The sequence below is a fragment of the Argopecten irradians genome, chromosome 1 (genome assembly GCF_041381155.1).
Source record: "Argopecten irradians isolate NY chromosome 1, Ai_NY, whole genome shotgun sequence".
Classification (NCBI taxonomy): domain Eukaryota; kingdom Metazoa; phylum Mollusca; class Bivalvia; order Pectinida; family Pectinidae; genus Argopecten; species Argopecten irradians.
In genome coordinates this window covers 53,957,356-53,979,463 of record NC_091134.1, presented here as the reverse complement: position 1 = coordinate 53,979,463, position 22,108 = coordinate 53,957,356, and the positions used below count along the sequence as shown (strand labels likewise).

General features: G+C 33.3%; 2 protein-coding genes and 1 long non-coding RNA gene across 4 annotated transcripts; all 3 read right to left on the bottom strand.

The window, feature by feature from the left end:
* Positions 1-2,122: 2,122 nt before the first annotated feature.
* Positions 2,123-8,229, bottom strand: LOC138310792 (uncharacterized). The gene is made up of 3 exons (XR_011206481.1): positions 8,114-8,229; positions 4,332-4,488; positions 2,123-3,663 (listed from the first exon to the last, which is right to left on the bottom strand). It is a non-coding gene; the product is annotated as an uncharacterized lncRNA (long non-coding RNA).
* Positions 8,230-10,361: 2,132 nt separating this feature from the next.
* LOC138333355 (putative ferric-chelate reductase 1) lies at positions 10,362-15,303 on the bottom strand. 2 transcript variants are annotated; one of them, XM_069281692.1, is made up of 6 exons: positions 15,195-15,303; positions 13,257-13,307; positions 12,554-12,760; positions 12,253-12,339; positions 11,633-11,780; positions 10,362-11,232 (listed from the first exon to the last, which is right to left on the bottom strand). In XM_069281692.1, exons 2-6 carry the CDS (start codon positions 13,305-13,307, stop codon positions 11,081-11,083), a joined length of 645 nt encoding a protein of 214 aa, XP_069137793.1. In that variant the 5' UTR covers positions 15,195-15,303; the 3' UTR covers positions 10,362-11,080. The 2 variants fall into 2 exon arrangements, with proteins under 2 accessions (XP_069137793.1, XP_069137803.1); XM_069281702.1 differs by lacking the exon at positions 15,195-15,303 and adding an exon at positions 14,267-14,464.
* A 796-nt stretch (positions 15,304-16,099) lies between these two features.
* LOC138333367 (uncharacterized) lies at positions 16,100-22,091 on the bottom strand. The gene is made up of 4 exons (XM_069281712.1): positions 19,337-22,091; positions 18,318-18,413; positions 17,618-17,771; positions 16,100-17,153 (listed from the first exon to the last, which is right to left on the bottom strand). Exons 1-4 carry the CDS (start codon positions 19,382-19,384, stop codon positions 17,017-17,019), a joined length of 435 nt encoding a protein of 144 aa, XP_069137813.1. The 5' UTR covers positions 19,385-22,091; the 3' UTR covers positions 16,100-17,016.
* Between the last annotated feature and the right edge of the window lie 17 nt (positions 22,092-22,108).

The window sequence follows — 22,108 nt, the reverse complement described above, 5'->3', positions numbered from 1 at the left end:
TTGTCAACCCATTTTGTTACAGCATTGACTAAGATTATATTAAGATTCGGGTAATATTTGGATCTTATCGTATACTTACTAAATACCGCATTCCTGCCCTGTGTAGTACGGATTTAGTATTTTTCTTCAGTTACAAAAAGTACTTAATTTACACCATTACCACCATTGAAAAGTTTGCGCTTCTAATTTCACTTCAAGTTAAAAATATACAAAAATAATTAATTGCATCCCGAAAAAAATCCGTGACACTATATCCTATATGGAATGAAGTACTAATTGCGCATGCACCAAAGGCGAAATAAATTATTTTACAATATCATTTATGCTCTGTCGGCGGTGGAGCAATTTTTAAGTAAGGAAGTTGAACAAGCTGAATTCGTTCTTCAATAGCTATGGTCAAGGAATACATTGCAAGATTAATGCCATGCTACCTATTGTCGTTAGCTTATTGCTTTCTGAATTCACATGTCCAGCAAACGTTCTTGTGTTATTGAAATTTTGTAATTAAAATTTCATTTGATGCAGTATATGATAAACAGAACAAAACATTGAAGAATTCCTATCACATGCCATGCATGCATGCATGTGATATTGATTTTACAATGTAATACTTCTCTCAATATAAATATTGACTTTCAATTCATATCCAAGTTGATCAGTTCCATAAGGACAAGCATTGATATATATGGACTCCTGACAGCTTACGGAGAATAAAACTATATGGTACAAAGCATGTATGCTTAATCACTGCCATATATATCTAGGCCAAATCCGAATAAGATTGCAGTACAGACATATGATTCTAAGTCAAATTCAATAGAATACATACGAAGTAAGCACAATATACAAAGCAAATACCATACCATAGGTTCAGAACAAGTTATGCTATACAAAAGGCTTGTCATCACTTCAACCACATAGACATCAAGCCTGGTACATTACAAAATCATTTATTTATCAAGTAGCCATAGACCAGTTACATCTTCTTGCACATTACTGTTGCAAAAAACAAACAACTTCTCTACACATTCAAAGGATTCTTTGCTCTCAAAGTCAAATTATCATTCATTAAATACACAATTTTACAGTGGAACCTTCCGGAAGCAGCAATAAAGAGCAATTTAACAGAGGTTTTTAATGTTCACAGATTCCAACTGTATAAAAAGTTTTCAAAGCAGTCAAGACACGCATATATATAACAAGAATATCTTTTTCCCTATCGAATGATCGATTAGACATGTGATGCATGTTTTTGGCTTCTTTACCGTGAACAAGACGCACCATAGCATTTAAAATGGTAAAACTTCTGCCTCTGCTAGATGTTCCTTGTAAAGGAATTTTGAAGCCTGGTTTGCCCGTTGTCAATGTGATTTGAGCGGGTAGGGTGTGCTGTTCGGGGTATTTGTTGTGTTATGCTTCAGTAAGACAGTATTTTAAGATATACAAGAGTTTTCAGGATCACAAGGAGACACATGTCCATATATCACAGTATACAAACGTGCATCACATGCAATACATTGTATACACGGTTTGCTGTCTTTATGTGACCTTGGCATAACTAAAAGTGACTATACGAAATACCAAACATTTTCAATCATAAGAAAAACGTATGAAAGAAGACAAAGTTTCTAATATATATCGGTATAGTGCGAAAGCATTTATTGTCGTTGGGGTTTATATTTGGATTGAAATTCGTTTGGAGGCATGTGCACAGTGTTTATATTTTCACGTGTTGTCATTGCACTGTAATTAAGAGTTGAAAATTGTTTTTCGGAGTACTGCCAATGATCTCATCATACAGAAACAGCGAAAGTTGGTACTAGGCGACAATTAGTCGCCTGCCGGTACATGTACATCACACAAGTATAAAGTTTCTCTCAGAATTTCTTTGTGATCGCTTCATCTACGTTATTGACCCGCCGTTTTGTTTACATTCACTTAATTTGCACATTGCATTATGAAAGGTCACTAAGTTCCACACTACTATTTTATAGCACTCAGTTTACAAATCTGCAAAATACAGAAAGATGGATTTTACTTTTTAATTAATTTATTTGATATATTTGCACAATATCTGATATAAATGTAGTGAATCTGACACGTTATGGTCTGAATAAATAACGCTTAAACCAACAATGAAAATAATCTATGATTTTATTTCCAAACAAAAAATGCAAACATAAAAGATGCAAAGGGAATATTATAAAATGGGGTATACTTTGTATTGAGGATGACATGAAAACGTTAAAGTAATTCTTGCATATTGAAGGATCTTAAATGAATGTTCATTTCATATGAGATTTTCTTAAATGAGTGTGAGAAACTTTTTGTGAGGATTGGCGAGCAAAACTTAAATTTCGAGGCGTGTTTCATAAATTCTCATAGAAAATTAACATACATTTAAAACACTTAATTACTTAACTACAACCACCTACATTTTGATGAATCTCAATGTCAAAATGTGTCGCAATTATCCAGCGAAGGCCGCCTTTTTGTCACGACAACCTCTAATACGTCACGACATTTTTAATGACGTCAAGTCATGACGTCGACGTAACCATGATTTTCCAGCCAGATTTTTTAATGATGAAAAGCGCTCTGGATTATATCACACAAATGACATATGCAAAAACATTACACGGGCAAAGTCACTGGATATCAAGCCGAATATGTGATAAATACACACTATATAATTCCTATAATACATAATATCATATATACTAGTTTATGTAATGCGATTAAGGTTTTAATCATAGTTAAAACGTTCTTTTAATGCATAGAGAATATATTCAACTAATGTTGAGTACACAAATATTTTTGTGTTATATCTCCATAATAAAAAAAAAAATCAAATTAATCCTTATAATTCAATTACTACCGCTAACCTTCAAAATTCCAAGCCCTATTTCCATGAAATCATAATCTTATTATCTCAGCCAATTAGAAGCGACGTTACACACGGCGATGACATTTTTTGCTTTATCGATTAATAAAGTGAACTTTTCAGCGAATAAAGATACTCATTACAAGCAAAAATTGAATTATCATAAATTTACCAAATTAATGTTGAGTGTGTTTCACTGCTGCTTGTCTAAATCCTGTTATATCGTTAATGAAGAAATAACAATAGAAACTAATATTGAATAATTTCGAATCAAACAATGCATCCATCCTTTTGAAATGTGATGATCAGACATACGACAAATATATAAATATTATGAGTTAGAAATAATATAAACACTTATAAACTAATAGTAACTGTATCAATGTAAATACTAGAGGAGTGAACTGATGGTGATAAGTACACTCCGTTGTTTGAGAGAAGTATAACATAATGACCGCGCGGTTACTCCTGTTAAAACATAAATAACAATCAAGTAACGTGGGAAAATCGTTATCTTTTTGTGAGTCTGGAAGTAAAGATGGATTCCAGGAGACCAGCGTGAAGTACCAGGGAAGAACACATCGGTAACCTGGATATCCGATGGAAAGTTGCTGGAAGTTACGGTTTCTGTTGTAACAGCAGGAACAGAAGGGTCATCACGAGGCCGCCACCAATAGTTGTAGATGCTGGCAGCACAGCGTGTCAGGCGCCAACCTGGGTGGGATAGGCCTAAGTAAAGCCAGATGATGCTCGCACAGTATGATGACTAGGTTCACCATCTGTTCAATGGGAAATTGAGAAATTTTCATTAACCAATATATGTGTGTAATGTCAGATCAAAATTACAAGTTCTACAGTTTAGTTGGTCTGTTGAAGGAAGTATGACCCAAATCCTTCACTGATACCATTGTTTAGCTCTAACAGAGTCTATTGTAATCGTCCTTTCGAAAGAACTTTAAAATATATACATATCCAATGAATTATGATTTATTTGATAGTCATCAATCATTAAGTTGGATGAATAAATTGAAAAGATACACCTTGACTTAAAGTGAATAGTCGGGCAGACAAAACTAGTCTAAATGCCTTAAGTAGCCTTCCAAAGGTACTTGCATATCAAAACGACGGTAAAGTTCTGCTTATATTGTCCAGTTTAGACCATTGCAATTAAAGAAAAGCCCCATGATTCCGTTAAAATAAATCTATTTCTTTGCATGTAAAACGATCTTGACGGGAAGTTTTATTTTTCTATTTCATAAGAAATTAAAATGAATGTACTACCATTGTGACCGACTTTAGCCAAGCTTTACCCGATTATTCATTTTAAAATCGATCCATGAGTTTAAAATGATGCATTCTATAATTTGTAAATCGTTTCCTTCGAAGTGCTTTCATATTCGATAACATTCATAATGGTGTCTGTTATTATTTAAAAACTCGCTCTTACTTGTCACAGGGTCCCATGCATGTAGGAGGTGGAACGGGCTGGTAAGATTTCTCAGATCAAAGAACCTAGAAGATGTAGATTCTATGATTCTATTGAACCAGCATATGGTGATGCCATTTGTAACGTAAAAAGACGTGTTTCGGAGGTCCAAAAAGTTCTGAAATTAGTAAGTGTTGACAAGAATAGAATACAATGGTAATGGCGATTAATTCATAAAGCTTAAAAATAATAATAAAAAAATAGCGGCCAGTAAGGAGACCATCAATTTCATTCAAAGTTTTGAGTTAGGATATATTCAGTCCTTAATGTTGAAAATGTATATGCATGCGAAAAACTTACAAGTCAAAATATAAGTCTTACCAGGTATAGTGAAGACACGGCGCACCCTAATAGATATGGTACAAAACTGTTAGAATTATGTAAAAGATGTTCTTCATTTATTGCTAACGGCCGTATTTACAGAGATAAATGTATTGGTGTAACAACCTTTAAAGATACTAGTGTTGTAGATTACCTGCTGATGTCTCCAGAATCATTTCGATTAGTGTCTGACTTCGTAATTTGTGATTTTGACCCTTTATTCTCTGATGTACATAAAACAATAGAATTTTCCTGTAATTTACAATCATGCCAAAATATTCCATTACCGGTATCAGCAGAAGACGACCAATTACATATACATACTGATAATGTAAATGGGAACAGGCTAAAGTAAATATGTTTTCTGAAGCTATTCAGACAAAACAGGACAGTCTCCGTAATATAGAGAACACGTTAAATAGACTGCAATCAATGGATTCTGGTTTGATTACTAATGATCAAATTAACAATGTAGTAAAAAGTATATGCTCTGTGCTAACTACTTCAGCCAAAGATATTTTTGGAGTTAAAAAACCTCGACATACAAAAAAAGGTAAAGATAAGCCATGGTTCAATAAAGAATGTAAAACAGCTCGCACTGAATTTAACAGAGCTAAAAGTACATATAAACGTATTAAATCGACTTTTAGTAAAAATCACATGAATAAAAAAGGAACAGAGTATAGGAAAAGAATCCGTGTAAATCACAGAAAATTCAAAGAAAAATGCGCAAAAGAATTCCGCCAGATTTCTAAAAATAACCCTAAACTGTTCTGGAATACTCTAAATAAAAATTCACAGTGTAAGACAAAAAATGGCGAAATTCCAATAGATACTCTATTTCAGTATTTTAAAGAATTTAAAACGAAAACCAGACTGTCTATGATAATGAAAATGACGTAGCTAATCAAAATAATGACGTCATCCCCGAAGAGAATGACACTATACTTAATAGTATGATATCGGAAGATAAACTTAAAAATGCTATTAACCATCTGAAAAATAGTAAAGCGCCTGGTGTAGACAACATTTTAAATGAATATATCAAATTTTCGTCTCCTGAATTAATGTCAATGTATTGTAAATTATGTAATATTATATTTGAAACTGGTTTAATACCAGAAAGTTGGACAATCGGCGTGATCAAACCAATTTATTAAAATAAAGGAAATCCTGATGACCCCGATAATTACAGAGCTATTACTTTGATAAGCTGTTTAGGAAAACTATTTACACGTATAATTAATAACAGACTTAACAAATACTCCGATACTGTTAGTTTACTATCTAAAAATCAAGCAGGGTTTCGGAAAAACCACTCAACCATGGACAACATTTTTATTTTGCATACTTTAATATCTCTTTATACATCAAGTGGTAAAAAACTTTATTGCACATTCGTTGATTTTCGTAAGGCGTTCGATACTATCTGGCGAACAGGACTTTGGAAGAAAATGATTAAAAGTGGTATATAGGGTAAATGTTTCAAAATAATATACAATATGTACGATAATATCAAGTCCTGTGTGAAATTCCATTCGGAAACCACTGACTTTTTCCCTTGTCAATTTGGGGTACGCCAAGGTGAAAATCTCTCTCCATTTTTGTTTTCTGTGTTTCTTAATGATCTGGAGGAATTTTTGATATCTAAAGGTAGTACTTCTCTCCAAAATCTTAATGAGATTATAACCAGAGAATTACGTATTTTACTAGAAGTATTTGTACTATTATATGCTGATGATACTGTTATTTTTGCGGAAAGTGTTGAAGGTATGCATGCTGCACTGAATAATTTCAGCAAATATTGTAAAGTGTGGAAGCTAGAAGTAAATGTTAATAAAACTAAAGTAATGTTATTTAGCAAGAGAAAGTGTAGACGGCAAAACAACTTTATACTCGACAATGAAATATTGACAATTGTAGACTGCTTTACATGTCTCGGAATTACTTTTAAATTTAACGAAAATTTTATGGCGGCTAGACAGAAGCTTACAGAACAGGCACAAAAATCTATATTTTCATTTTTTTAAAATCCGAAATCAGGCAATACCAGTAGATCTACATCTTAAGCTATTTGACTCTTTAGTTGAACCGATTCTGTTATATGGGTCAGAAATCTGGGGTTGCGAAGATTTCAAGATTTTAGAACAAACCCATCTTAAATTTTTACAAAGAATTTTAAATGTTAGGGCTAGCACGCCTGGATATATGATTTATGGTGAATTGGGAAGACATCCGTTAGAAATACAGGTAAAGCTGAGAATGTTAAATTTTTGGAACAACCTTTTGTTAAATGAAAATAAATTAAGTAATATTTTTTATAGACTAATGGCGAGTTTAAGTCGCAATGGACAAATACGGTTTAAATGGTTAGATCGTGTTAAACAAATTTTTAATGATACTGGATTCACATATATATTCGATAATGAAATACCTATGTATGCAATTTTTTATAAGCATGAAGTTGCACAACGTCTACGTGACGCTTTTATACAAAAATGGTTCGTCCAAAGGTCTGTTTTATTCAAAATTTAAAAAAAGAATTTATTTTCGAAAGTTATTTAACAAAGTTATCGGAACAAAACAGAATTACTATTACAAAATTTCGTACCTCAAATATAAAGTTCCCTATTGAAACTGGACGATGGCTCGGTATCCCGAAAGAAAATAGAATATGTAATTTATGTCAAGTTGATATCGGAGATGAATTTCACTATCTTTTCAAATGTCAAAAAAGGGAAATTAAAGCTATTAGAAAAAACCTATTTTGTTCAGTACAACACCAAATATCCTACTTTTTTAAAATTAGAGCGTCTATTGAATATCTGCAGTATCCAAGTTTTAAACAAATTCGCAATTTTTCTAAGAAAGATAATGAAATTACTTTAAACATTATACGATTATAACTCTATGTATTTGTATATCTTGTACATGTATATTTTGTGTCCATCTTGTCATGTATATGTCTATGTATATCATTATGTCCTCATGTAACACATTTTCATGTGTCTGAGAGTAACAAATAAAATCTTAAATCTTGAAATCTTAATAAGGAATTAATGAGATTTCAGTTTTGTGCAAGCTAAAACAAATGAACTTACATTTGAAGTTAAGATTAATTATGAAAAATTAATATGACCTTGTTGGATAGGAAAACCATGTTATTAAATTAACATTAGTGATATTTGAAGAGCGTTTTCAATGAAAACATCTTGTTTTGATTATCGCCCTTTAGACAGGTTTTATGTCTCTGTCCATAAACAGGGAATGAAAGGCATCGGGATTGTTTACTTGAGGACACTATTACAACCTCCGATAAATGAGTGGATATTGACTTAATACTACAAATGGAGCATTATAAAATATACAGGTATCTTAATAATTGTAGAATATAAATTAGAGTGATAATTTAGTCTACTTACTACCATAGAGATATATCTCCGATCTGCAGTCGTGTAGCCGAGCGAGACATTCGCATCGCTCCGACACATGACGATGCTGTGTATACCATCGAAGGAGCTTGTTATATACTTAAAATATATGGAGTTCTGTCATTTTGTCACTCGTACTTTCACCAAGCCATTGATATGAAGCTGCAGACTCTTAATATTAGTTTGACGTCCTTTTAACAACCAGGGTCGTGTAATTACGAGCCAGGTTTGTTGGTGGAGGAAAGTCGGACTACTCAGAGAAAACCCACCGACCAGCGGTCTGTACGTATACCTGGCAACTGCCCCACATGGGATTCGAACCCGCATCCAAGTGGTGGAGGGCCTGTGGTAATATGTCGGGACATCTTAACCACTTGACCACCGCGGCCCCTTATGTATATATGCAGACTCTTAGTTGTTACCTGACCAACACAGTTTGGTGAAGTGTATGATATCAAAAGACCAAAATGATGCTTATTGATTTAGATAAATTAATCAGTTTAAAGTGTGTTAGGTGTAATTTCAGTTTGGAACAGATTCATTCACAAAATGAGATGTGTTATCAAGTCATATGGACATAATATTTTAGCTGATTTTTTTTAATGAGGACATCAAATGTTGTGAAAGGATGCCTAATGAAGATATTTCAGTCTGGTGAGGGTATGTTGAATGATGGCATACAAGTTTACAGTGTGATGACTGATGTAATATTATAAGTGTATGTTAACAGTCAAGTTATGACTGATGAGAAGCAACAGCTATAGTGTGATGAGGGCATACATTTACACTCTGATGACTCAGTAGTGATGAGGGCATACTATTATAACGTGATGAATGCTTAGGGCATATGTTTACAGGGTAATGATTGATGAGGGCATACGTTTGTAGTATGATGACTGATGAAGGCAAAAGCTTAGTGTGATGAGGGCATAATTTACAGGTGATGACTGAGTGTGAGGGCATAAGATTATAACGTGATGAATGCTTAGGGCATATGTTTACAGGGTAGATGATGAGGGCATACGTTTGTAGTATGAGATAGCACAATACAGTGATGATGGGGCATAAGTTTAGTGATGAATGCTTGGCATATATTGTACAGGTGACAAATTTTGATGATGGGGCCTAAGTTTGTAGTGTGATGACTGATGAAGGCACAAATTTACAGTGGACTGATGGGGCCATAATTTATTTACAGTGGACTGATGGGGCATAGTTTGTGTGATGACTAGGGAAAAGGAGTAATTTTTCTACCCAATTTTATTTTTCCTGTTATTTCTTTAACATCCACTAGTAATTCTAAGTAATATAAATTGCATGGCAAATGCACGGATTTTCCATAATTTTTTAATAAAAAGTACACATTTTTCAAGAAAACAAGGAATCCTTGTAACATTCCAATGTGTATATCGGTCTAGTGGGAAATCATTGATCTTCGTTGTAGTCAATGTTTGTGTGAAAATAAATGTTTGCTTTTTCGTTGGAATTAAAATTCAAGGGGAAACATGTGCACAGTATTTATATTTTCGCGTTTTATTGTAATTTAAACTTAATGTATGGCCTTGGATAAAAAAGCAATTGTACCAGGCTTAAGAATCGATTATTATGATTATTTTGAAACATCTTTCAGATCATCTTATAATTGTAATTTTAATCATCCTGAAACTGAAAATGTTCCATCTTGATCAAAATCGAGATGTTTTAGAACACGCCAGTTTTGTTTGTTTACTGCCTTTTCTATTGTTGTAAAACACATCGTAAAGCTGTCAACAATAAGTTATTCAAGGACACTAATTAGTTCCTCTCAAATTATTTTGTCAGAATCTATCGAATCAAGTGTAAATGTGTGAGGCGACTGAAGTTTTTAAAAAATAAAACAACCTCAAAGGATGGCTCAAAAGTTCCAAAAGACGAACAAATCTTCTAATAGATCACTTCCGCTATTAAATGTGACCTGATTTTTCACTATTCTCATTGGTTTATACATAGTCACATACTGAGGTCATCGGGAAGGTGAACTCGAGACATGTTATAACAGCATATCAAATAGTAAACCTGACCAATTTTGGGAAATAAAAAAAAAGTTTAAACTGAAGTTTTAATAATTTTCATTTCTCACATGAACAATAAATGGAGTAAAATTGAAACAGGTTTTAACCGAGATATAGTTGAAATAAAGTATGCTTTAACGGAAGGTTTTTAACTGCAGCATGGTGAAACTATATAAACCAACAACAAAAAGAATCAATGATTTTATTTCCAAAACGAACAAAAGAATACAAATATAAAGGATACAAAGGCAATACCAGGTATTATAAATTGGGGTATAGTTTTTATTGAGAATGATATGGACGTTTTAAGGAAAACGTAATATAATTCTTGAATATGGTGCAATGAACATATAGGATCTTAAATGAATTTTTATTTTTGCGAGATTTGGCGAGCAAAAAAATTAAAACTTTACGAGTTTCATAAAATCTCATAGAAAATGGACACAATCTTAACATACTTTTTATCACATAACTGCAACAACCTACATTTCGAAGAATTTACAAAGTCAAAACATAGAATAAAGTTTTATTCATTTCACTGAGAGTTGACTAAATGATGTTAAACCGTTGATGATGTAGTAAAAAAAACTAATATAAAATACTTTCTAATTCAAAAATTTATCCTTTGGTAATCTGATGATAGAAAATATACCAAATGTATAACTATCCTGATATAGATATAATATAATCACCTTAAAAGTAAGTATAACTATAACTACTATATAGTGGAGTGACATTCCGTTGTTTGACAGAAGTATGACCACTGTTAAAACATAAATAACAATCTAGTTACCAGGAACCTGAAGTCAAATCGTTTTCTTTTCGTGAGGGAGGAGGTAAATTGGATTTCCATGAGAACAAACTGGTAACCTTGACATCCGATGGAAAGTTGTTAGAAGTTACGAATCTATGGTAACAGGAGGATCAGAAGGGACATCACGAGGCCTCCGCCAATAGTTGTAGTTGCTGGGAACACAGAATGTCCAGCGGCAACCTGGGTGGGATAGGCAAAAGTATCGGCAGAGGACCCTCTCGCGGCATGCTGGGCAGGTGCACCATCTGTTAAATTGGAAATTGAGAAATTTTGCTGAACCAATATGTATATGCAATTTCAAGTCACAATTACACTTTAATTGGTCTGTTGAAGAAAATATGACTTAAATCCTTCCCTGATTGTTTAGCTTTGACGGAATCATAGTAAGCATCTTTTATGAAGAACGTAATAACATAGCACGTATTTACTGAATGAATTAATAGTCATAAATCATTAAGTTAGAGGATATTGGATACATAAATGAATAGATAAACACACTGACTTTTTTCAAATATTATTCATTCATAATGGCGTATTATATATTACGTCACAAAAATTAATACTGTATCGAATCCTAATAAGTCATGTGTTCATTGCATTTTTTATAAAAAAAAAATCTGTTATAATTTAAAAACTCTCCCTTACTTTCCACCGGCCCCCATGCGCGTAGGAGGTAGAACGAGTTGGTAAGAGTCCTCATTTCAGATTCACTAGGCTCTATGATCCTATCGAACCAACACGTGGTAATGGTATTTGTTACGTTAAAAGAAGTGTTCCGGAGTCCAGTAAAATTCTGAAAGAAGTTGGCATTGGTTAGGATAGAACATTATGGTAATGTCGAATAATGTATCAAGCTTAAAATGATAATAATTCATCGGATAAAAAGGTTTAAAGTTCTCAGAATGAGATATATTCGGGTCAACTAATTAAGAAATAAAAGAAATTTCCATTTTGTTCAAATAAACTTACATTTGGAGTAAAAAAATTGGTAAAAATGAATACGACCTTGATGGTTTAGTAAAACCATGTCATTAACAGCAGTGATATCGTTAAGAGTGTTACCACACAGTTAGTTCAACTTGTTTTAGTTGTCGCCCTTTAGACAGGTTTTGTGTCTCTGTCCGGGAACAGGGAATGAAAGGCATCGGGTTTTCTTACTAGATGACACTGTTGCGACCTCACCTTAATGAGTGGAAATTTGTATATACAATGTACACGTATGATAATAATTGTTGAATATAAATAAGAGTGATAATTGTACTCACTGGTCTAGAGAGGTACCTTCTCTCTGCAGGCGTGTAGCCGAGCTCGACATTAGCATCGCTCCGACACATGACGATGCTGCTGTCCGCCTGATAATATGAAAACGAGCTTCATCAATTCTCACGTGTGTAATGAAGCTTTTTGATATATGAATTCCTTTTACAGTGAAAAATTATAGTTTTATTCACTTACGATTATAATGAATGAGTATTTACCAAAGGATGCATGATACATTTTTTGTAATTAACATACAATTTTTGTTTTCTATTGTTTTGATTTTTAAAATAAATAAAAAAAAATTACCATTTGCTTGTTGGCTGAGAAACCCAGTGCTATATAGTGTTCACCTTGAACGGCATAATCCACTCTCATTTGAAAGCGTAGGTAGCCTGAGTTTGTGTTCCACCAACTGATTTGGAAGTCATTACACCCAGTGTTAGGACACTCCGCCGGCCAACATGTTCTTGTAGTCCCGCAGGCCGGATCTGGCGGCACGAACCCAGTGGTAGGCTAGATGTTGCAAATATATTTATGTTGAGAAGGTTGTACAAAACACAAAACGTAGCAAGTACTGTAAACTAACATTTGTACATTTACTTTGCAGTCGATAGAAAATCGCGATAATTGATTGCCATCAAAAAGTAGTAAGCCATGGACATCTAAAATAAAGTAATCGCGAAAATAAGATTGTTTACAGTACATAAAATCAACCCCGATCTAACAGCCCTTTATCAATTATCAGTGACAGTAGGAATGAAATCGATTGTCAATTGAATATTTAAACAAAAACATGGCAAATATAATGTTCACTTCATAAACTGTCAAGCAATTTGCAGTACATGTTAAAGTATAGTATAGCCAGATGGATTGATTTATCCCAGTCATGATTCATGATCATAATCAGCAGATATTCTAGACAGTGTTTCGGTTCTAAAAATTATTCAAAGGAAGAACATCTACGTGATTAAGGACATAGATTAATTATTGTACGGTAGACTATTCTTACCTCTATGTAAACACAAGCAATAAGGATGCACGCAAATTTGATCCACGTCATCTGCAAAACCAATATCACAAAAAGAGACTATAGGCATGTTGCCCGTGTGTTTGTCGACAGAAAAAAATCATTAGATATCAAAGCCTCTAGATAAATGACATATTTTAAAAACAAAATTATCAACATCATGACAGAACATTTATAACGTCCCAAATGTGATTAAAAAGAGATGAATGTAGACTTAAGTTCGACTATAAGAGTAGAAACTGGACGAGAAGATAAAACCTTGAGGACAATGCTGACGATGATTGGGTGATAACAACTGACAACTGTTAATTACATATCATTAACGCTGTAAGTAGGCAATCGGTGACCAATTCGCGTTCAATTATAATACCAAACGTGGCATGGACGCGAAAACCTAACTTGAATATTTTCAGCAATTAATCAGTCATTGATCATAATGTCAGAAGCGGAAGAGCATAATGTCTGAAGTGCTCATACTAAATATCATCTTGAAAGCAAAATAATACAACTTGTGAATAGCAATTGACCTTACTAGAATATATAATTAACGTTACTTGAAAATTTACAAGTATGGGGACTGCTACGTCTATTAGATCGTAGTACAGAAACCTATGTCTCGTTGGGCGTTGTATCATGTTGCAGGAAATGAATCACAATTCTGTTTTACGACTGGAGATATCTCTCTATCTATCACAACCTCTTACTTCTGGATATCCAGGAACAATAGGATACATTGCATCAAACGTTATATATGCTGGTGTTTATAACAAACTTATTATATCTTGGTAAACGTTGTTTCCAAATGCGAGCATTTTCCCTTTAGTAAGGTAGGATCAGCCATACATATATTAACATATAAAAATGTAAATAGGAAAAATGGGTAGGTGAATGCAGCTAGCTGGGATGATCGACAAACAGCTTCTGATATATGTAAACAGTGAAGGATCTGATAAACTCTATTTGTATTAGACGGCGATTCACGCTCTCCTTACCTCAAATGCTTCTCTTTATTTCAGTATGCCGGATACTAGGAGGCCCAGCACGTAATTATAATGTAACATATTCACTAATCCTATTCCTGTTTCAGCTGACTGTATACCCCAGTCTGAAGGTCATCAATGTATAATGACGGATATATTAGCTGTTGTATCTGGATGACGTGGCTGGGAGAAACCTTTATACCACGATGGTGAAAATGAGCCAGACATAGGTAGCATATTATACTACTCACTACAAAGGCCTAACCTTAAGTAGAAATTGTTATGATACAGTCGTCATATATTCATAATATATTATAACAATTCAAAACCAAATGCTAGCTCAATTCTGTCAGGTGTTCACACTGTCATGATTAGATAGGGATAAGTCACGAAAAAATCTAAGAAAAGAAAGCAAATACCACCTTTACTTGAGCTGATATGAGTCGAGTTCCTCCTCTCGAATCTCGCAATCCAAGTAATTTCGCGAAAATTTATTTCAAATATTGATATCTACATCATTTATATTGAAAACAATTTGTATTTGATTCTTAAGTCCACGAATGTTAATCTAATTTAGTAGTCGTGAAAAAAGTTGGTTTAAATTATTACTAGCAGACCACAATGTGTTTCTAATGTATAAAAGGTGCCATGTAAAAATGACAGTTACATGAACGAAGTATCACACTGTGAGTTTTAAAATGAAAAAGTCTGATATCAAACAAATATTTCCTAGACATTGTTGAGTTAAATACTAAGTTCAGTGCTTTAAATCAGTGTGCATCGAGCCTACAGCACAGCTAAATGCATTAAAGAATGGTTTTCAATCTTTATAATCGTAAGTTGAAATATATTTTGAAACTTTTCTTGGTTCTTTTTTAAATGCTGAGTTGTAAGTAACATATATTTGTATAGATACAATGTTAATAGATTGCTAACGTACCTTTCAATCCTGACACTGTCGATGGCAAGAGGAGCAATGGTGATGCGCCTGACCTATTATCAACCCCGCCACTACATCGCTAGTTTCCGTTCATATCCCTTCGTGTACACATACATATTGATAGATAATATCTACCTTAATGTATAATTGGTACTTTGTATCCCTTCTGAAATTTTGTTGTGATAACTCTAGTCACCATTATGTATATTATGTTACTAAAATCTTTAAAATAACGTGTACCAATCACATATCATAGATACATTGAAACCAATCAGCTTATAAATGAAACAATATGTACCATATGTACCGATTGTGGGAGTTGAAATTGTAGTAAAATATTATAAAATAAAATGAATAGAATATATCAATAAGAAACCACTTTTAAGTGTAAGATAATTGTTTAAGTAAGACCATTATAAGGACGACGATACCGATTGAAAATGCTTGCATTTCATTTTTTTTTTAAATTTACAATAAACACAGTTTAGCTTAACATAGTTGGTTACAATCGCAGCGATTTTCATAAAAGTAGTTTTGAAATAATGCCATGCGACTGTTCAAATTGTGTTTTATTGTGGTACGTTTCAACAGAAACATGCTTCACACAAAGAATGCATTATTTGTGTAATGATTCTTCATATGGTTTGTAATGATATATTCCGATTAAAACAGTCGAACTGTTTTTGTTTGGTGATAAATCCTTGTCTTATAGTAAAATTGTCAAAAGTTCATTATTATACATAAAGGTAATTTTAAAATATTACACAGGCATTGCCAATGATTTAAATTACCTGATGGGAAAGATTATGCACAAATTAATTCGTACCTCGTGAAATCAGTATCGTTGCTGGATTCATCCCGGTAGTATCAATTTATCTGATTCAATATTATATAAGACAACAACAAAAAGTATCAATGATTTAATTTCCAAACAAACAAAAAGATACAAATACAAAAGATGTAAAAGTAATATCGTAAATTGGGATATGGTTTGTATTGAGGATGACATGAAAACGTTATCAGGAAAACGTAATTCTTGTATATTATATATATATATAATCTTAAATGAATGTTACTTCCATCTAATCCCAGATTTTACTTTTGAAACTCCATAACATAACAAATTTATTCAAATTAATCCTAATAATTCAATTTCCTACGGCTCATCTCATAAAAATTACAAATTCATATTGGACTCTTTTTCTATGAAATCATTACGCCGTTATCTCAGCCGATCAGAAGCGACGTAACAAAAGGAGGCACCATTTTGTTTTCCTTTATTGGTTGATTAAGTGAATTGTTTAACCAATAAAAATGCTCGTTAAAGACAAAATTGAATTGAATTATCATGATTTAATTATTGTTGATTGTTTTTCGCTGAGGGTTGTCTAAATGATGTTTTATAGTTGAGGAAGTAATAAAAAATAGTAATTAATAATGACAAGTTTTTGATAAAATAATGCATTCTTCTAAAATGCGATGATCAGCGATTCAGATATAATGAAATCACCTTCAGGAGAAAGCAATTGTATAGCTATAAACAGTATGAATATAAAGTTACTATATACTAGAGAGATGATGTGATTGTAATAAGGACATTCCGTTGTTTGACAGAAATATGACATGATGACCGCTTGGTTACCCTCACTCCTGTTAAAATATAAATAACAATTTAGTAACCAGGAAACCTCCCCCAAATCATTTTCTTTTTGGGAGTCTGGAGGTAAAGGTGGGTTTCCATGAGACCAGCGTGTGGTAACAGGGGGAACAAATTGGTAACCTTGACATCCGATGGAAAGTTGGTGGAAGTTAGTTACGGTTTCTATGGTAACAGGAGAATCAGAACGGTCATCACGAGGCATCCGCCAATAGTTGTAGTTGCTGAGAGCACAGAATGTCCGGCGGCGGAGAAAGCAACGACAGACGATCCTCTAGAGATATGCTGGACAGGTGTACCATCTGTTAAAATGAGAATAAAGACTACAAGTTTTTTTTCTGAACCAATATAAATGTGTAATTTCAAGTCACAATTACATTTGGTCTGTTGAAGAAAGTACGACTTAAATACTTCCACGGTATGGTTGTTTATAGCTTTAACGGAATCCATAGTAAGCGTCGGAAAAAACTTTATTACATAACTCTAATGAATAATAATTGATAGTCATCAATCATTATGTGAGAGAAAAATTGATTAATAAATGAATAGGTAAATACATTGGCTTAAAACCTTTTTCAGATAAAGCATTATTTAAACTGGAAATTCGACCACATTCATAATGACGGGTTATACATATCCTGTATATTATGTCACAAAAAGGGATATTGTATCTGTTTTTAATTCTTCATGTGTGTGAAAGTAAATTATATATATATATTTCTTTGTTTTGATTTTTTCCTGTTATAATTTGAAAACACTTTCTTACTTGTCACCGGTCCCCATGCACGTAAGAGGTAGAAAGGTTTGGTAAGACTCCCCACATTATTGGTTTTAACCCGTCCAGGTTTTATGATCCTATCAAAAGAACACGTGGTGATGTTGTTGACGCTAAAAGCCGTGTTCCGGAGTCGAGCATATGTCTGAAATCAGTTTGTATTGACAAGAATAGAATACGATGGTAATGGCAATTAATTTATCAAGCTAAAATAATATAGCGGAGCGAAAGGAGACAATAAGTTTCATTCAAAGTTCTCAGAATAAGATATATTTGGTTCAAGGAATCAAGGAAATTGCAATTTCTACATGCTAAATAAACAAATAAACTTACATAAGACATTTGAAGTAGTTTGACCTTGTTAAGACCTTGTTGGTTTATCACTAGTGACATTTCAAAGAGTGTTGTATCAAAAAAAGGTTTGCAATCTTACCACCTTATTTTATTAGATAGGTTTTTAGAGATATGTTTTGTGTCCCTAGCCATGAACAGGGAATGGAAGGCATCCCTTTTTAAATTAATTTATTTTATTATTGTTTTGCTTTGTTTTTTTACTAAAGGACACACTATTACTACATCCAGTGAATAAGTGAACATTGTTATAACACTAAAAATGGAATTTTATACAGTGTACATGTATCTTTAAAATAATTGCCGAATACAAATTAGAGTGATAATTCAGAGTACTCACTGGTAAAGAGAAGTACCTTTGATCAGCGGTAGTGTGGCCGAGCTCGACATTCTTAGAGCTCCGATCACTCCGACACATGACGATGTTGCTCCTTGCCTGATAGAATGAAAGTGTCTGATCAATTCAAAACATTAGATGTGTAATGAAAAATCTTGATATCTGAATTCCGTTCCCATTAAACAGTAAAAATGGTAGTTTGATTCACTGACGATTAATCAATGGTAGTTTACCAAATCATGCATAGCAATGTTGTAATTTCTTGTAATAAGTTTACATTTTTTGTAAATAGCATACATTTTTTGTTTTATATTGTTGTGAATGTTTAATAACAAATTAAAAAAAATCCCATTTGCCTGTTTCCTGAGAAACCCAGTGCAATATAATGGTCACCTTGACCAACATACTCCACTCTCATTCGAAAGACCAACTGATTTGGAAGTCATTACAGCCTGTGGAAGGACACACCGCTGGCCAACAACGCCTTGTAGTCCCACAGGCCGGATCTGGCGGCACGACCCCAGTGGTAGGCTAGATGTTACATATATATATATATATATATATAACGAGAAGGTCGCACAGAAAATCATAAAGTAGCAAGTACTGTAATCCAACATTTTACGAGTATTTAGCAGCGTAATGGTCATGGATGAGTAGCTAGCTTTGTAATTGTCATGGATGAGTGGTTAGCTATGTAATTTTCATGGATGAGTAGCTAGCTTTGTAATTGTCATGGATGAGTGGGTTAGCTATGTAATTTTCATGGATGAGTAGCTAGCTATGTAATTGTAATGGATGAGTAGTTAGCTTTGCCATTGTTGTGGACGAGAAGTTAGCTATGTCATTGAAAATTAATTGAAAGTCATAATTTCGTTCAGAACTTGGAGCAAAATTACCAGAAACAAAACAAAATTGTAATTAGAGATTTAAATCAAGAACTGACACATATAAAGTTAAAATTTATTTGCGTACGTATTTCAGGAAGACATCGTTTCATTGCTGTACGTTAGACCATATCTTACCTCTGTGTAAACCCAAGCAATAAGGATACACATAAAGATCCACGTCATCTGCAAAAACAATATCACAAAATCAACATATAAGGCACGTTGACCGTGTGTTTGTCGATAGAAAAAGTTTAATTAGCTATCAACGTCTGTAGATAAATTGACATATTTAAAAAAAATATTAAAGGCCCACTACCTTTCCGAAACGGCTTTTAATTTTTAAAATGGGAATGTAAAACAAGATCGATAATTTTGTAGAGTCCTTAAAATTATTAACTTACCGTTTATACTACATTTATCATCACCTTATGAACGATTTGATTAAAATAAATAAAATGTTTATTTTCATAACGCGGGTCGTCTTATGTTTCCCGCCGTCGTCCTAAATACCGCGCGGTAGTCGACTATCACTGCGCCAGACGGCAAAACAGCGAATTGACTCTCCACTGTTTTCATATATTACGCAGGAAATCTTGCATATGTTTGGTGTCGTAACCTTATTTTAGATCATCGGTATGCATTTTCTGGTGTTATTAATGTTGGTAAGAAACCTTTATATATTGCTCCGGAAAGGTAATGGGCCTTTAACATAATGACGGGATTAAATAACAAAGTAGACGGATGAGAAGATGGGGCATGGACGACAACGCTTACCATCATCAGGTGATAACAACATATTTTACTATTAATCACTTGTTGTTATACATTGTAAATAGAACATCAATGGCCAATTTCCGTCCAATAGCAATACCAAATGTGTCAAGGAAGAGAAACCTTATTTTGAATTTTCAGCTGTCACTCGGCCATTGATCACCGTCTTAGAAGCAGAATGACATAATGTCTGAAGTACCTATAGATATTGGATCTGCAAGCGAGTAATATTGAGTATATTAAATACGATTTATAACCGATCAATAGTTTGACGCGGAATGAATGAATTCGAAGCGCAGACGAAATGGTTAATCGGCTTTGAACCAGGAGGCGGGATAATTTCACGCTCTGAACGCGTATAGATGGGTTTTGTTATATATTAAGAGGCACGAGAAAAAAAATTTATTACCTGTAGGTGATCGAGATCGGGTAGAATATCTCAGTCTCGGGCTAAAATTTTGTAGCATTCCTCGGTTGTTATTATGTTACAAAATCTTAGCCCTCGACTGAGATAACCCGATCTCGATCACTAACAGGTAACATATTTTATTAATCTGAAAAGAATATAGAACATTTTATAAAACCTTCATAAACTCTCTCCATGCAAGAGTATTTGGGTGATCTCATTTTAACGCCAATGCTTTCTAACTGAATATTGATATTCCTTTATTATTCCATACAACAAAACCTTGGTTCGCATGTCTTCTATTGTAAAATATATTTTTATATTAACTATTTTTATACATCAAAATTTATGACATTTTGAAAGTCTACTTCCGCATTCGGCCTCCACTCGCCGAAAGGTGTATTACATTCAACATTATTAAAATATTTCTTTCCTTTGTATTTTCTATATTTAATTCTATATCATGAGGTCGTTTTTGTCTTCAGAGGAGGGTATTGATATAGAGGCAAGCTTAGGATTACTATGTTATCAAGTGTTTACTTGGATAATTCAAAAATAATTTTAAGATTAAAAACACAACCGACGTCATTCCATTTGCAATATTATCAATAGAAGCAGTAGGTACACAGGTAACTTGCATTGTAATATCATGCTGTTTTCCTGATTACAAATGTGCAAACATTTTATTGACACTTTCATCTATAACGCATATGCAAAACTATTAACGTTTAACTCTTTCAAAAACGACAATGAGAAAAATGTATTATTATATAGATAACGTAATGTGGTGACAAATGGCATACGTAGGTGGCTCTCGAAATGGAGGATTTACTTCAGATAAAACAGATATACCAGAGTAATATGGTTTTGTTTGCTCTCATATTCATGATATAATGTGTTTGCTTCAGCGATCTGGTTGTAAACTTTTCTCTCTATAAGCTATATATACTGCACCATTTATGCATCTAAGATATCAATCATGAATCGGGTACAATTGACACTGACTACACAGAATCACCCAGAGATCAAGCACAGATATTATTTATAAACAGATATCTTTTATGCAGAGGTAAACTTTATCCTATTCTTTATAGCCGATATATCGTGTGACCTTTTCTGTGTGATATATTTGCATACATCTGTGTACTATAACCGATTTTGGCGCTAGGCCTGATAGATTCTATGTACATTTGAATAGCTAAAGACGGTTAAACTCCCTATTTATACCGGAACTTAAATTTCTATGCTGGAAGATGTCACTGGCATTGGTTCAAAGATGCGGGATGAGAGATTAATCAATGTTAAGTGGGCCATTGTGTCTGAAGATAAATATGTTTTGAAAATGTGTTCAATTTTGCCTAATGAAAACTACTTTTTTCTTCATTTACGTGTCCAATTCAAGGAAAACATTTCATACATACCTATTCCATTCGAACTGTCTTCGTATGTTTTTAACAAAATCACATTTCTGCCTCATCAGCTCGGACAAATACAACACTTGATACCAGGAAAGATATAATTAAGGCACCATACAGAATAGTGGTCTTGCAATAAAGAGTCTCATATTGGAATAACGCGTAAAATATCCATAAACGGGACTCATAAATAGTACCAATATTTCTAGATCTCTAGACAATTGTCATCACTTTGGACACTTTCTAGATATCGTTCTTTCTCCAATCTACCTTAATTTGTCTTAAACGGAACTGGTTCCAAAAATTATTTTAGCT